We start from the raw sequence: 15484 nt of genomic DNA, 5'->3' as shown, positions 1-15484 counted from the left end.
GAGGGAGTATATGTTAAAAGTAGGTAAGATAAGTATGAAGGAGCAGGTTATGCAGTGAATTGTAAACAAGAAGCAAAATATTAAATTCAACACGCTGTTTAGACTCTAGACTAAAGTGTAACCGAATTTGCTCCTGTTAATTAGACTCCACGCTAAGTGTTACCGAATTACTGATTATTTGGATCAGTATTCTAAAGTGAAGATCATGGTAACACACTAGTAATGACTCAAATGTTACCAAATCCATCGGAAGGAATTACTATTATGAATGACAATAGCTTTTCATGGATGACAATAATTTAAAAATATTGAGGTCTTTGCATTACAGAAATCCCTTCAAATGTACATTTTGTCTCTACCTTTAAAAAAAAGGTCCCCAAGTCTCAACCATTGATGGGCAAATAAAAAAAATGTTTTGTTCTTAATTCCCAATACTTTCCAAGAATGGAGAGCAGTTTTAGTTCTGGTGTGACTAAGCCCTTCCTCTGTGTAATGTCTTCATCCTAACAGACTCCTCCTCTCTACCTGATCTGGGGTATAAAGGACACTTGTTTTGTCACAGATGCGCTCCATTTGCTCTGAGGCATTAGCTCAAATTAGGCTTGTATCTGCTCTAGCTGCTTGCCCGCTTCCTGAACGCTCTGGCATTGCATGTAGCAGTCACAGATCTTTAAGAAGTCATGTCTTTAGGGCTGGAGCTCATAGGGATGGTGTCATGTGTGCTGGGCTGGCTCTTGGCCATCGTGTCTTGTGCTCTTCCCATGTGGAGGGTCACAGCATTTATCGGCTCCAACATCGTGACGGCTCAGATCATCTGGGATGGTATGTGGATGAGCTGTGTGGTTCAGAGCACGGGACAGATGCAGTGTAAAGTCTATGAATCCATGCTGGCCCTCTCTCAGGACCTCCAAGCAGCTCGAGCCCTGACCGTGATATCCATCCTTCTGACCGTCCTGGCTGTGCTGGTGTCCATCGGAGGAGCAAAGTGCACCAACTGCATTGAGGATGAGGCGTCCAAAGCTAAAGTGATGATCTTTGGAGGGGTGCTCTTCATCGTGGCTGGGCTCATGCAGCTGATTCCTGTGTCCTGGTCTGCCAACAGTATCATCAGGGACTTCTACAACCCTTTGCTGCCCGATGCCCAGAGACGGGAGCTGGGAGCCGCGCTGTACATAGGCTGGGCAGCATCTGTGCTCTTGATCATGGGGGGCTCCTTGCTCTGCTGCTCCTGTCCTCCACAGGAGAAGAAATACAGCCAGTCTCGAATGCCGTATCCTGCGTCTCGCTCAACGGGTGGAGGAGGGTATGACAGAAGAGACTATGTGTGAAACCAACAGCTCAATATATGGACATCATATTTTCTGGAGAAAAGTGGAAAAATGCCACGGGGGAACATGTCTGAGGAAGTTGTTTGATGTTTTTGGTCTCTGTGCCAGTATGGTTTTGGCTCTTCAAAATATAAGAACTCAAACGCTGACCGTGTGAAAATGACCTTTGGTAATTGCTATGAAAATGTAAACTCGGACTGTTCCTCTCGACCGAATTTTCAGTTACCTGAGGTGTATAAAGCTGACTTTTTATTTATTGGCCATTTCTTTTAGTTTTGTAGGACTAGTTGCACTAAGATTTTTGGCACAGACAAGTTGACTGTGTGTTTACTATGTTGGAGAATTTAAACTTGTCATTGTCCTTTTTCCTCAAGTAGACACAGGTAAATGTCCATGTTTTAATGAGTATGTTGCATGTCGTAATCTTTATATGATTCGAATTGTAATGTGCATTTCTTTATTATTTATACGTTTTTCATCAAGCTGTAGAAGCAGATACTCTTTTACATGTATCATTGTTTGATAAACACTTGCTGACACTTCAATTTGTATTAGAAAAATTCAAGTAACTAAACTGAACTAAAAACTTGCTCTAGGATCGTTTAAGTGGGCTATCGTGACCCAGAACTGTGGGAGGAGGGCTGGAATGGGTGAGAGTGTGACTATTTTATAGTGAGCATTGAGGCCGAAAGAACAGCCGAGGATCTGTGCACGGTCATTTTTGTCCAAAGTTTGTAATCTGTGTAAGCGGCTGTATAGTGTATTGTTGATCAGGAACATTAACATTGTACCTTTCTGTTCCAGTACAACAATAAATAAATACATCAACCCATGATGAATTTTGAATATTGTAGTATGGATGCTTGAATTCATCTCAGTGTCTGTTCCTTTATAATCATGATGACTTGAGAAAACCTGAAACTCGAGCCACAGGGCCACGTTACCTCCAGTTAGCAACAAAGCCAAATACACACCATGAAATCATCAACAGATCACCTTACAGGTGTAGGTGGCAGATGGTGGCAAGTAAGAGACAGAATACATTGGCAGTAGTTTAACAAATACACTTGTCAGAGGTGAATTATCTACCTGAAGTTATCTTCATTATAAAATAAAATAAAACAATGCAACAAATGCATAAAAATGGATACAGAATACTTAGTCAGAAACCATCTTTATTAATTCTGTTGAGTGATGTATTATAATTAGTGCTGGGTAATGATTAATCGTATATATTTAAGAAATATTTGCATGTATATACTGTATATATATTTATACATAATTTATTTCATATATAAATATTTTATATATAAATAACATTTTTCTTAATTATATACATGCATGTGTTTGTATTTATATATACAAAATAATTATACACAGTACACACACATATATTGTGTAAACCCAAATTTTATTTTGGATGTGATTAATCGCGATTAATCGTTGCCCAGCATTAATTGTAATTAAATGAAATACTTGATTGAGATCCAGTTTTAGCAGCTTTGAACTGCGGCAACTTGAAATATTGAACAGGGACTCATATGAATGACGCATACATCAAGCATATCACTTTACCAGGGTAAGTCACCTGTTTCTATAAACACAGGATCAGTGTCAGCTCAGTTAAGCCCAGCATGCAGGCTAAATTACCTACATTCATAACATTAATACCATTAATAGGGGTTCTTCCCCCCGATGTTAATTTAATAATTAAAATGATATATGGATGGCACAGTCTACAATCTATTTAGGCAACAGACAGCGGAAAGCATACTAACTGTATAGTGAGTTTTTCATTTTTCCATGTCTGAAAGCACTGTGAAAGTCTAATGGTCTACATTTTGCAAATCACTATGTCATGCTGTGTGCAGAAATGAATGAGAATGAATGATTTTAATAAATTACTTGCTGAGTTACTAACATGATTAAACAAACGGTGGTATTTCTTTAATTTGGAAATATGCTGACTGCAGGGTCATTCCAACAGCTGTGAAGCATGTGGACGTCTTTTTGTGGAATTAAGGCTTAAACCCCTTGACTGTCACCGTCCCGCTAGCGGGACGCCTATGTTTACTTCACCATATTACAATTAAATCCTAATCTAATCATGACAAACTATATATCGTTGGAAAGGTCTAAGGCTCCTAAATAGATATGTTAGCACTGTTTTTTGTTACAAATTATGTAGGAACAGTAATAGATGATTTTTTGACAAGAGTGCACCTCAAAAAATCTACATCATTACAGGAGTTCTGACATTTGTCACACACTTTTAATAATTGAAACTTTGGTTTTCATGCTAAAAGTTCATAATAAAACATATAATCTAGTATTTGTCAATAAAAAATTATAAAAATAATATTATCCTCTAAAAAGTATAATATATATATTATCCTATAAAATATATCTTTTTTATCGCCTTTTTTATTACATCACATATTTTAGTAGTTATCATAAATTAGGTATCATTTGAAAGCTTACGAACTCAGAATTCATCCTGTGAAAACTGTTTTGAAATTGGACGTTGCGTTACCATAGAAACGGTACTCTAAAAAATGTTATCTGGCTCCTCCCCTTTTGGGCGTCATCATGTTTCATCATTTATGATCAAAACCTTTTCTAATCTTGACAAAACACATATTGTCAGAAAGGTCTGAGTCTCAAGGTGACAGAAGTGATATTTGGACAGAAATGTATTAATTTGTTACGGCAGAATGCATTTGCATACAATTAAATTCAATGGAATGCATGTCACCCGGTGGCTGTTTTTGGTATTACGCCTAAACAAAATTTCATGGGAACTTCAATTTTTGTGATATCAACTTCAAATTTGAAACACAACTTGGTTAGATATATGGCTTTGATTTTATAGTAATTTTAGAGTAAAAAAAATATTTTGTAAAATATATATTTTATATAAAATAAAAAATATTAAATACAATATATTTTATTTACTGTAAATTTAAACTTCCATAACTTTTTCATACTCTAATTTTTTGAAGTGCTTTCACTTCAGCAATAATCTGCTGAGTGTTTTATTTTAAGACAAGACCAAATTTAGAATTACAGCCATTTAAGTTTGCATTTTAATGTCCATTCTCAAAAAGGGGGGTGACAGTTAAGGGGTTAAAGTAAATGTATGTATATGTATATTTTTCTTACACGAACGCATCGCTTCACTTCAGAAGGCCTTTATTAACCCCCCAGAGACGTGTGGAGCACTTTTATCATGAATAGATGCACTTTGATGGACTTCCAAAGACATAAAGCCATTCACTCCCATTATCAACTTTGGCATTTTTTAATATAACTCTGATTGTATTCGTCTGAAAGAAGAAAGTCATATACACATAGGATGACTTCAGGGTGAGTAAAGCAAGGGGTAATTTTCATTTCTGGGTGAACTATCCATTTAACCATAACTTGCGTGTAAACATGGTCATTAATTTAATATGCCATAGGAAAATAAAAGCAACACTTATAGTAAAAAGTTTTATCAAGTAATTATCAAAATACTATAAAAATAACACAAACATAACAAACGTTAAATTTCACAGGCAGAAATATGTAAACCAAATACTTATTTTTTATCAAATACTTATTACCAAGTCAACTTTAGTTTAGTTTAGTTTAGTTTAGTTTAGTTTAGTTTAGTTTACATGAGATTTCAGGCTACACTTTAATAATTGATTGTATTAATTGCCTTTTTTTAAGTGCACTTTGTAATAATGCCAAATTAAATGTTTTACTTTCAAATACATTTTAAATCATTGTTTTAATAATCTTTTGTGTGTTGACTAACATACTACTCCACATATAAAGTACTTGACTATGTTATTTGATATTACATTTAGAGTTAATATATTTTAAATGTACTACATTTTAAAAATTTTACTTCATCATTACAAATGTGTAATTACAAATGTATTTAAATACATGACATACAAGTTTCAATAGAAATGTCATTAAATTGTTGGACTGTTGGCTCAGATGGTAGTGCACTTGCCCACGACATATCCGAGCTGTTCACTATCCTTCCCTCAGCATTCACTCTGCACTGGCACAATTGCAAATAAAAAAGTAGATTTTAGTTTACCATAAATGCTTTGGCAGTAAAGCTAACCATATTTCTGTTACGGAATTGCTGTGTCAATGAAGCACACGACAAAGGATGATTCCAGGAAAAAGTCTTTTAATCAAAACCCACAAGGAACAGGAAGAGAAACTCAAAAATAACCATCCAACAAAGATGAAGACAGACAACTAGACAGTACAAGACTACGACTTAAATACACAGGTGACAGGGAGGAACCAGAGCCATAGAAAGAAAGAGTTGCGACACTCTTTGATGTCGCCGCTATGGCTGTCACGTGGTTCATGTAAGCCCCAATAGTTCCAAAACATACACTGGCTGTCATGTTCTTCTATGGGACAGACAGCAGCGATTGCATTATTGAACGGTAAATATAAAATAAAACACACACCCAAGTACTTTTTCAGCTGTTATTGCATTTTGTTAATGCCAGTTTTGCATTTGGAGATAAGTTTTAGGCTATATTTTTGGAGGGAAAAGCTTAGTGTTCATGTTCGCATGGGCAGCACTGGCTTTAGCTAACTTAACTTTTCCATATCATTCATCTGATGATGGACGTCTCATGATATTTATTTCAGCACAACTGGGCTGTATTAGGCTATTGATCCCGTGATTTTGCTTATAAATTTTGATTCAGCAGTTATTAGCCTACCTTCGTGATCACGCAAAGAGGTCTGCCGTGGCGGTCCGTTCAGAATTCGCTTAAGCTAGCTTCACCCCCAGGACCACAACGTGAAACATGATCATGTTAAGACTAAGAATATTATTTTAAGATTAAGCCATACACATTATCAAAACTATAACAGATTAAAAGCGAATTTAAGCATGGCTGATACAAATGAAGGTTTTCAAATAAAATATGTTTTATTAAACAATGACAGACAACAAAAATGTGTGCTTGTGTGAGTGTGTGTGAACAAGAAAAACAAAAACCAGGGGCAGGTGATCCATGAAAAAGACAGGACTGGTGATGGCCATAACAATCCGAGGTCCAGCATTGTTCTCACAAGCCGCTTCACTCAAGACAATAAAACATAATGAAAAGTTAGTATATCCCAAAAAATTTAATTAAATAAAAGTTGCTATAATAAAGGTGGTAGCGATTCATTACCGAACTCTTACTGTCACAGCTGACGAAGTCGCGCTAGCTAACTAGCTAGCAGGCAGTGCTTGAAAATTGGTTGAAACAACCAACATAAAATATAAATAATTACGCTGTGCATGTACAAATGAAGATCAGTATAAACATCGCAAAGGGCCTCTGATACAATATAGACAGTTGACAATTCAAAAGAGGTCGATATTTCAGCAACTTAACTCTGGAACAACTCGACGCGCAGCAATGTAAGTGAATGGTGTCCAACGCCCAAATGACAGTGTTTGGAACTAATCCGATCTTCAAATCCCGGAAGTAGGCGGTTAAAAGCGCCGCCATTTTTTACAACGGAGGTCTATGGGAGTGTCGCAACTCTTTCTCTCTATGGCTCTGGGAGGAACTGATTGACAAGATAACTGACACACAGCTGAACCAAAAGAAGTAATGAGGAGGTTTACCATGGGAACAAATGAATGGCGGGAAACAACAAAATAAACAAAGAATAGAGTCCAAAAACAAACAGACATGTAACAATTTCAAAGATAGGAAGAATGATGAAATTACATCTTACACGTACTTAAGTGGATCAAAGTTCAACTAACTGCCTTTGAACTTTAATACATTTTTATTTAATTGCAAATGGCATGTAATTAAGTTTACATATAAGTATATGTTTAAGTATATTATTTCTGTAAAAAGGACTCTTTTTCAAAGAATTCTAAAGTGTACTTCTTTTTCACAAGGGTTTTAAGTACTGTAATGGGCTATACATTACAGAGCATACTAGCAGGTGATCAGAACACTTTTAACAATTACATTTTACATTTACATTGATTCATTTAACAGACTTTTTCCAAAGGTCATGTACATTATAAGGAATTTGTCATATAATAAAAAATATATAATGACATACTGTAATTTGTTAACATAATTCCCTTTTATAAAACTGGTAAATATTTTCAGGTTTTCATATTTCCAGTTTCCTAATGAATAACTTCATTATTAAGCCCAATGACTTGAAGTGTTGTCTGTATAATTGGTCTCAATCTACTTCACAGAGTTCTCTTTGTTCAAACAGGGAAACTCAACCGACTCACAACAGTGATCCTCTGAATCTGAGGTCACGTGACCGATACTGGAGAAGGTGAGGAACCGCCAGAGTCATTGAAAGAAAGATCTGTGCTTCTTTCTCAAAACACAGAAACCTTGTGTTTGTTCAGTTTCACATTCAGCTGATATTGGCTGTGGTAAGGATGGTCTTAGCTGTGGCTAGGCAGGCAGCAAAAAAAAAGGGTAAAAACTCTGAAGTCTCTTAAAGGTGATTTAATTTTCTTGTCAGGGCATGCTCCAAACAGTGTAACAGGGTTCCATCCACCAAAATTTCAATACAGGAAAAACAAGTACAAACAAAAGTAAAGAAAAAAAAAACATAACAAAATAATATTTACATGAGGAACATCAAACACGTTGGCTACTGGCCCAACAGTCACCCTTCATTCTCTCTCTTTCTGTCCAAACAATTAGACTCTTTATAGTTGAGGCTCCTCCCCTCAAATTCAAACATACCAATGGCAAGACTATCTCAAATACAATCTATATAGCTTATTTATGAGATCATCATCAACATTCAAACATGAATATTAGCATCTTCTTTATCAAGCTCCATTTTCATCATGAAAACCAACGAGAATCTTAAAAGACATGCATTCAATGTAATAATATTCAACATTCTCAATACTTGAACTCCTCCTCCTTTGGGAAGGTGTAAGTCAGGCTTCCTGTTCGCGAGCCCCTCCTATTAGGAAGTTCCAGGAAGAAGGTAAGACAAGAGATTCACCAATAACAAACAAATCATTATTTGTATAATTTACATTCACCTTTTCTTATTTACAGGCACAAAAGGCTAAGACCGACAAACACTGGAATGTGCACCTTCCATTCGACACATGTGTGAGACAAAACAGTGAATAAAATTATCTTGAACACAAAACCCATTGTTTGGTTCTTTGAATTGAAAGTTACATACCTCATTTTATCACATTGGCAAAAAGACCTTATTTAATGGTTATATTTTAAATATTAGTATATTTTTTTGTCTCTGACAGTGATGATTATATCAGAGTGTATGCAGTTTTAGACAATGGTAGGCTTATATAAAAAAGAGCTGACTGAAAGAAGTAAAATGTTCCATTTATTTGAGGCACAATAACAATACCATGTTAAAACTGAAAGCTAGTGATCATGTCACGTCTGTTTAGATTGTGTCTCATGTTCTTAGTCTCTTGTTCATTCTTGTCCACTGTTTCCTGTCCCTCGTCTTCCTGTTTCCTGTCTTGATTATTATGTATAACCAAAAACATATAAATCCGTCCTTCGGATGAGACGTTAAACCGAGGTCCTGACTCTCTGAGGTCATTCAAATTCCCAGGATGTCCTTTGGAAAAAGAGTAGTTTTACCCCGGCATCCTGGCCAAATTTGCCCAGTGGCCTCTGTCCATCATGGCCTCCTCATCATCCCCATACAGTGGTGTGAAAAAGTGTTTGCCCCCTTGGTAAATATGATCAAATATGGCTGTAAAAAATAAATCTGCATTTTTAATCCTTTTGATATTTTATTTAAAAAATGTGCAAAAATCTAACCTTTCATTGAAGTAAAATAATTGAAAGTGGGGGAAAATCACATTATGAAATAAATGTTTTTCTCCAAAACACGTTGGGAACAATTGTTTGCCCCCTTTTATTAAATACTTTTTGCAACCTCTTTTTTCCAAGATAACAGCTCTGAGTCTTCTCCTATAATGAGTTTGGAGAACACCTGACAAGAGATCAGAGACCATTCCTCCATGCAGAATCTCTCCATCCTGTTCTCCGTTATAAGATTTCTAGCACAGGCTGTCAGGTTTAGATCTTTTATCTGTTGGTATTTGATCGAATCCGTGATGCCATGTATCTGAACAAGATGTCCAGGACCTCTGGCAGAAAATTAGGCCCACAGCATTAAAGATACAGCAGAGTATTTCATTTTACACATGGGCTACTTTTTTATCCCTGTGTGCACCAAACCCATCTTAAGTGTTTGCTGCCAAAAAAGCTGATGTTTTTGTTTCATCTGACCATAGAACCCGTCCCGTTTGAAGTTCCAGTAGTGTCAGTTACTTTTCAAATGTTCTATGGTCAGATGAAACAAAAACATTAGCTTTTTTGGCAGCAAACACTTAAGATGGGTTTGGCACATTTTTTTAAATAAAATATCAAAATGATTAAAAATGCAGATTTATTTTTTACAGCCATATTTGATTACCAAGGGGGCAAACACTTTTTCACACCACTGTATATACTGATAGGCTTCATCACTCCTCTTCATCACTCCTCTCCACTCCTGTCTCCTCTTCACCAATAAGCTGGTGTGTGTTGGGCCTTCTGGCGCAGTATGGTTGCCGTCGCATCATCCAGGTGGAGCTGCACATTGGTGGTGGTTGAGGAGATTCTCCCCCTCTATGTAAAGTGATCTATATAGGCCTCCTCTCATGCTGATTGGGTAGACGTGTTGATTGGATAGATCATTTGAACGTGTTCCTCCCGAACTTTGTTAATAAAACATAATGTTGTGTGTGTCAAGTATTGATGTCTGTGCATCATTGGGTGATGCTTATAAGATGAGGTCACATCTTCTTTCAAAGATGCACTGTTAAAAAAAAACTGTGAAATTTACGGTAAAAAAACGGCAGCTGTGGTTGCCAGTATTTTACCGTAAAAAATATGGTGGCAACCTTTTATGTTTTACGGGATTTAAATTTACGGGCAAAAAAACACAATGTAAAAAAAACCTGTGAAAAATATGGTAGCAACCTTACTTTAAAAAAAAAAAAAAAACCTTCAGCAGGATTTAAATGTGTGGTAAAAAAAACATCAGCTGTGGTTCCCAGTACTTTACCATAAATAATACAGTAGGAACCTTTTAGTTTTCACAGGACAACCGTTATATTACATAAACCGATAAATGTTATCATTAAATTTCACTAAAGTATTAAAGTCTGCTTTATATCTTTGTAATATACTGATACATCATAATAACACAAGTGGTAAAAAAAGAAAAGCACACGATGATTTAAGTATACCATTAGTTTTCCACAAACTGAGGCTCATGTTAATATTTAGAAGGTGCACAGTGTCATACACACAAATACAAAACACCATCATGGTGACACACACGACTCCAAATAATGCCATAAACATTCATTTAACAATATATGATGTAATATAAACCCCAAATGTATAAAACTGGGAACAAAAACCAAGAAGAAACATAATTATTTAAATGAAATAGCATCAAATGTGAAGTGTCACACAGGGAATTCTGGGAATGTCAATTTATAGAAACAACAAGAACAGAAAAAAGAGACGAGCAGAAACACAAGAACTACAACTGACTTCAGCCACAGCCTAAGATGAAATCAACTGAAGAGAAAAGAAGACATTAAATCTGTGAAGATCTCAGCATCACTTATTACTAACCAGACTGACTTTATTTCTGTCATACATCTACAGTTCTGTTTGAGAATTAACACGAGGTTTAGATGTTGATGATTTATTGTTTCATTTGAAGTCACCATGATGGAGATCAGTGACTGCTTTAGTTGGGCTCTTGACCCTTGACTTTCTGACATTAGTTTTTCTCTGCCTGCTGTAACTCTGTGTTTATAAAACATGCTGATTATAGCTAAGAAATCAGAGAGAAAGTGAATCATGTGATGTCAATTGTGTAGTGATGATGGCAATCACCATGTTTGATTCACTGAGCTCTTAGAGAGTCTTGTTTTTGATTAAATGTGTCATTAATTTTACATTATTGTTTGTAGTAGCCCTATGATTCTACAGCATGTGACCCATCAGTGTTGTGATAATCAGAAGAATTTTTAAGACATTGTGCACAACAAAGGTTTGAACTACGGTGTCTTTTGGACACACACAGACATCAATATGTCATCATTAACCTGCCAACATCACCTGGTCACATTTTCTCTCTGATTTTCATGCCATAACGTTTGTGTTATATAAACACTCAGTTAAGGCAGTCAGAGTAAATCTAAAGTTAGAAAGTCAAGGGTCAAGAGCCCAACTACAGCAAACACTCATCTCCATAATGGTAACTTCAAACTTTATTATTTTCAATAAAACATCAACGTCTGAACCTCTGGTAAGTCTCAATAATAAATTTTATTATGACAAATTGGTTTGTAATACAATATTTTTTTAGATTACAGGAAACCACAGCTGGCAGTTTTTTTTTTTTTTTTTTTTTTTTTTAACAAACTGATGTTCAATGCCATAAAACCTAAGATATTTCTACCGTATTTTTTACGGTAAAGCACTTGCAAGCTGCTAGTTTTTTACTGTAAACTTTAGTTCAGTGCCGTAAAAACAAAAACATTTCTACCGTATTTTTTACGGTAAAGCACTGGCAACCACAGCTGCCAGTTTTTTTCCGTAATATTTAGATCACTGCCGTAAAACCTAAAATATTACTACCATATTTTTTACAGTAAATTGCTTGCAATCAGCTGCCAGTTTTTTACCATAAACTTTAGTTAAATGTCGTAAAACATAAATATTTATACCGTATTTTTTTCTGTAAAGTACTGGCAACCAGCTGCCAGATTTTTACCGTAATTTTTAGTTCGATGATGTAAAACTTTGTAAAATTATTAAACAATTGCTACCGTATTTTTTACGGTAAGGTACGGTAAATGCAACGGTAAGTTTTTTTTTTTACAGTGTACTTCCAAAATCCGTACATTTAACAGTATATTAATGTAAAATTACATGAAATGTCCCGTGAGAGCTATTACAGTTTTTCACTGTATATAGTAAGGGTACATACTGTTAAGGAATTAACATTTCTTTTCCGTTGCTTTTTTACAGTTTTTTACCGTTAAAATTACGGACATTTTTATAGTGTGAATCTCAGCACTTGCTTCACTATTGTGAAAGATCCATCTGCTAACAATTATGATCTTGAGATAAGTAATAGGTAAATGTTCATGCTTAATGCTAAAATACAATCTTCACATTCATGCTAAGAATAGTTTGACTAATCAATTTCATATTCAAGTTAACATCATTTTTACAAATGTTTTTTTTTATTTGTCACATTTCTGACTTGACTAGATGAGACATTTAAATATGAATACAGAAGGTCCAAACTAACATACTTTTGCTTATTTTTGGACATTTTAATTGAAAGGTGTATAATTTAGGTGAATAATGACTATCTAATTAATAATTGTCAATGTGACGAGACATTAAGGGAGCTGTTTTCAGCATATTTGGCATATGATTAATAAAGAATGTGCACATACATTCAGTAAATTCACTACTATCAGCACTGGGAACATTGCGAACAGACTGACTTCAGTGCAACTTGCATCATTCAGCCAGTAGGAGGCCACAAGTGACTGTGACTGCAAGTGAATCATTCAATTTGTTAAAAACATGGTTAATTCAGGAAAGAAAGTTACTAAAACTATTTGAGCCTTTATGTTCAAACAAATTGCTCATATAAAACACATTTTGCTTGTTTATGCACTGTTTGAGACAGATTTCTATCATTTAAATCCAAATTGACAAACTCAAACACAAAGATGAAATAAAATATAGCTGCAAGCAGCAATACGGGGCCAAGCCCTGCAAGGCAGAGCAAGCAACAGCCGCTGTAGCGCAATGCGGAGCCAGAAGAGCAAAACATCAGAAATTTAATGTACATCAAGCACAGTAAGCACATCAATTACAGCAGCACAGCTAGCATTTAAGCACCAACAGCAGTGCAGAGCCGGAAGGAATTTAAATTATTATTTTATACACAATTTCAAAGTCGCCCCACACTGGTCTCGAACCCACGACCACAATGGTTCGGGATTCATGACGCATGGTTGAACCACTTGCGCCACCCAGAGGACATGTTTTACAAAGCTGCAGAGGAGAGGCTTCAGTGTGTGAATGAGCACACAAAATCATGTTAACGAGATTAGCATGCTAAGCTAACTTAATGCTAATATAGCTTATGATGTGGTACATCCAATGCTGGCAAAATAGATATCCTCAGATTCGACATGACGCAAGGAATCGATAGACACCAATTTTATGATTTTGTGACAAACTGTTCACAAGTTACAGCCTCTGAACCAATTATGGGTTGACCTCATTAAGTTTGCGACATCATAACTTTTTTTTTCCAGTATAGCAAAAAAATCGGGGACAGTACTTTTATGCGGCTCAGTCCGAAGATCATTTGAGTACATGTTTGGACAAAATTAGACCAATTTTGAAGGAGGAGTAGCGAAAAAACTGTTTTACATTCACTCCAATATGGCGGCCAGTCACATTGTTGATAAATAACATATGAGATATCGTTGAAATCGGCATAAGCCAAGGAATATATTGACATAAAGAAATCAAATTTCAAGCAATGTTAGCAAAAGTTATAAGCGTTTTTTCAAAAAACAATGATATCTCTGGAACACTAGGTGGCGCTGTGATCAAATTTCTCAGGTACCTTCGGGCCATGCTAATGATGATCCATACCAAATTTGGTGAAGAAATTTCAAATAGTTTAAAAGATATTGCAAATTATGACATCATTCAAAATGGCGGACACGTGGTACATCCCATCATGGCAAAATCGATATCCACGGATTTGTCATGACCCAAGGAATCGATAGACACCAAGTTTATAATTTTCTGACAAACTGTTCATAAGTTATTGGCCAAAATATGCATTTTCCATATCTCATGACCCGTAGGTGGCGCTGTTCCCAACTTTGGCATGGAACCTCAGATCATGCTTCCGATGAAGTGTACCAATTTTCGTTTCGATTGATCAAAGTTTGGCCGAGCTATAGCTTCTGAACCAATTTTGGGTCGACCTCGTTAAGTTTGCGACGTCATAACTTTTGATCAGAGAAGAATAAAAAAAATCGGGGACAGTACTTTTATGCGGCTCAGTCCGAAGATCATTTGAGTACATGTTTGGACAAAATTAGACCAATTTTGAAGGAGGAGTAGCAAAAAAACTGCATACTGTACTTTTCAAAATGGCCACTACTGTAATGGGCGGAGTCTTAATGTAAGATATTGGTTCTAATCAGCATGATGAGATGAATCAGGTGTACTAAGTTTCATTTTTCTAGATCAAAGGGTTCAAAAGTTATAACCATTTCAATGTTGAATTTTTGAACTGCTGGTGGCGCTATAGAGTTGGACCTAGAGACTCAAAAATTGCTACAATTACTTTTCATTACCATCACTACAAGTGTGCCAAATTTCATCATTTTCCTATGTATGGTTCATAGGGCTGCCATAGACTTCAAGAGGAGGAAGAAGAATAATAATAATAATAATAATAAGAAAACTAACAGATACAATAGGTGCCATAGCCCCTTCGGGGCTTGGCCCCTAATAATAAGAAAACTAACAGATACAATAGGTGCCATAGCCCCTTCGGGGCTTGGCCCCTAATAATAATAAGAAAACTAACAGATACAATAGGTGCCATAGCCCCTTCGGGGCTTGGCCCCTAAATATATACATTTTATTGAACTCTTTTTAATACACTTTGGGAGGATTTCCAGTCTCTTCTGTATTTCCAGTGTCGATTACATTTAACCAGATTCTCATCTTCAAGAATTTGTTATCTGCTTTACAAATAGTTTTAAACCTATTATTCCTTCTTTTTTTTTTTTCTTTTTTTTTGCCTTCAAATATCTTAAAATGTATGAGATGCTTAATCTGTTATACAAATCAAATAGCTTTTGGTTCACCGGCTGAAAAGTAGGTGCTTCTTATTCCTGTAAAAGATAAAAAGACTCTAAACAAACAAGCAACCTGAAACAAATTAATAGTATTTGCAAAACTTATTCCTCACTATATAGTTTGAAATTTCTTTTAGACTCGACAGATATGAATCATTTC

General features: G+C 35.6%; 1 protein-coding gene across 1 annotated transcript; it reads left to right on the top strand.

Annotated features, from left to right (window-relative positions):
- Positions 1 to 680: 680 nt before the first annotated feature.
- Positions 681 to 1328, top strand: LOC311090988 (claudin-3-like; the record flags this gene model as incomplete). Its single annotated transcript, XM_084126670.1, has 1 exon — positions 681 to 1328. One exon carries the CDS (start codon positions 681 to 683, stop codon positions 1326 to 1328), a length of 648 nt encoding a protein of 215 aa, XP_083982796.1.
- Positions 1329 to 15484: the final 14156 nt, after the last annotated feature.

Source organism: Abramis brama (genome assembly GCF_963993115.1).
Source record: "Abramis brama genome assembly, chromosome: 10".
NCBI lineage: Eukaryota > Metazoa > Chordata > Actinopteri > Cypriniformes > Leuciscidae > Abramis > Abramis brama.
Note: the sequence above shows the minus strand (reverse complement) of the source record. Positions and strands in the feature narration are given on the sequence as shown.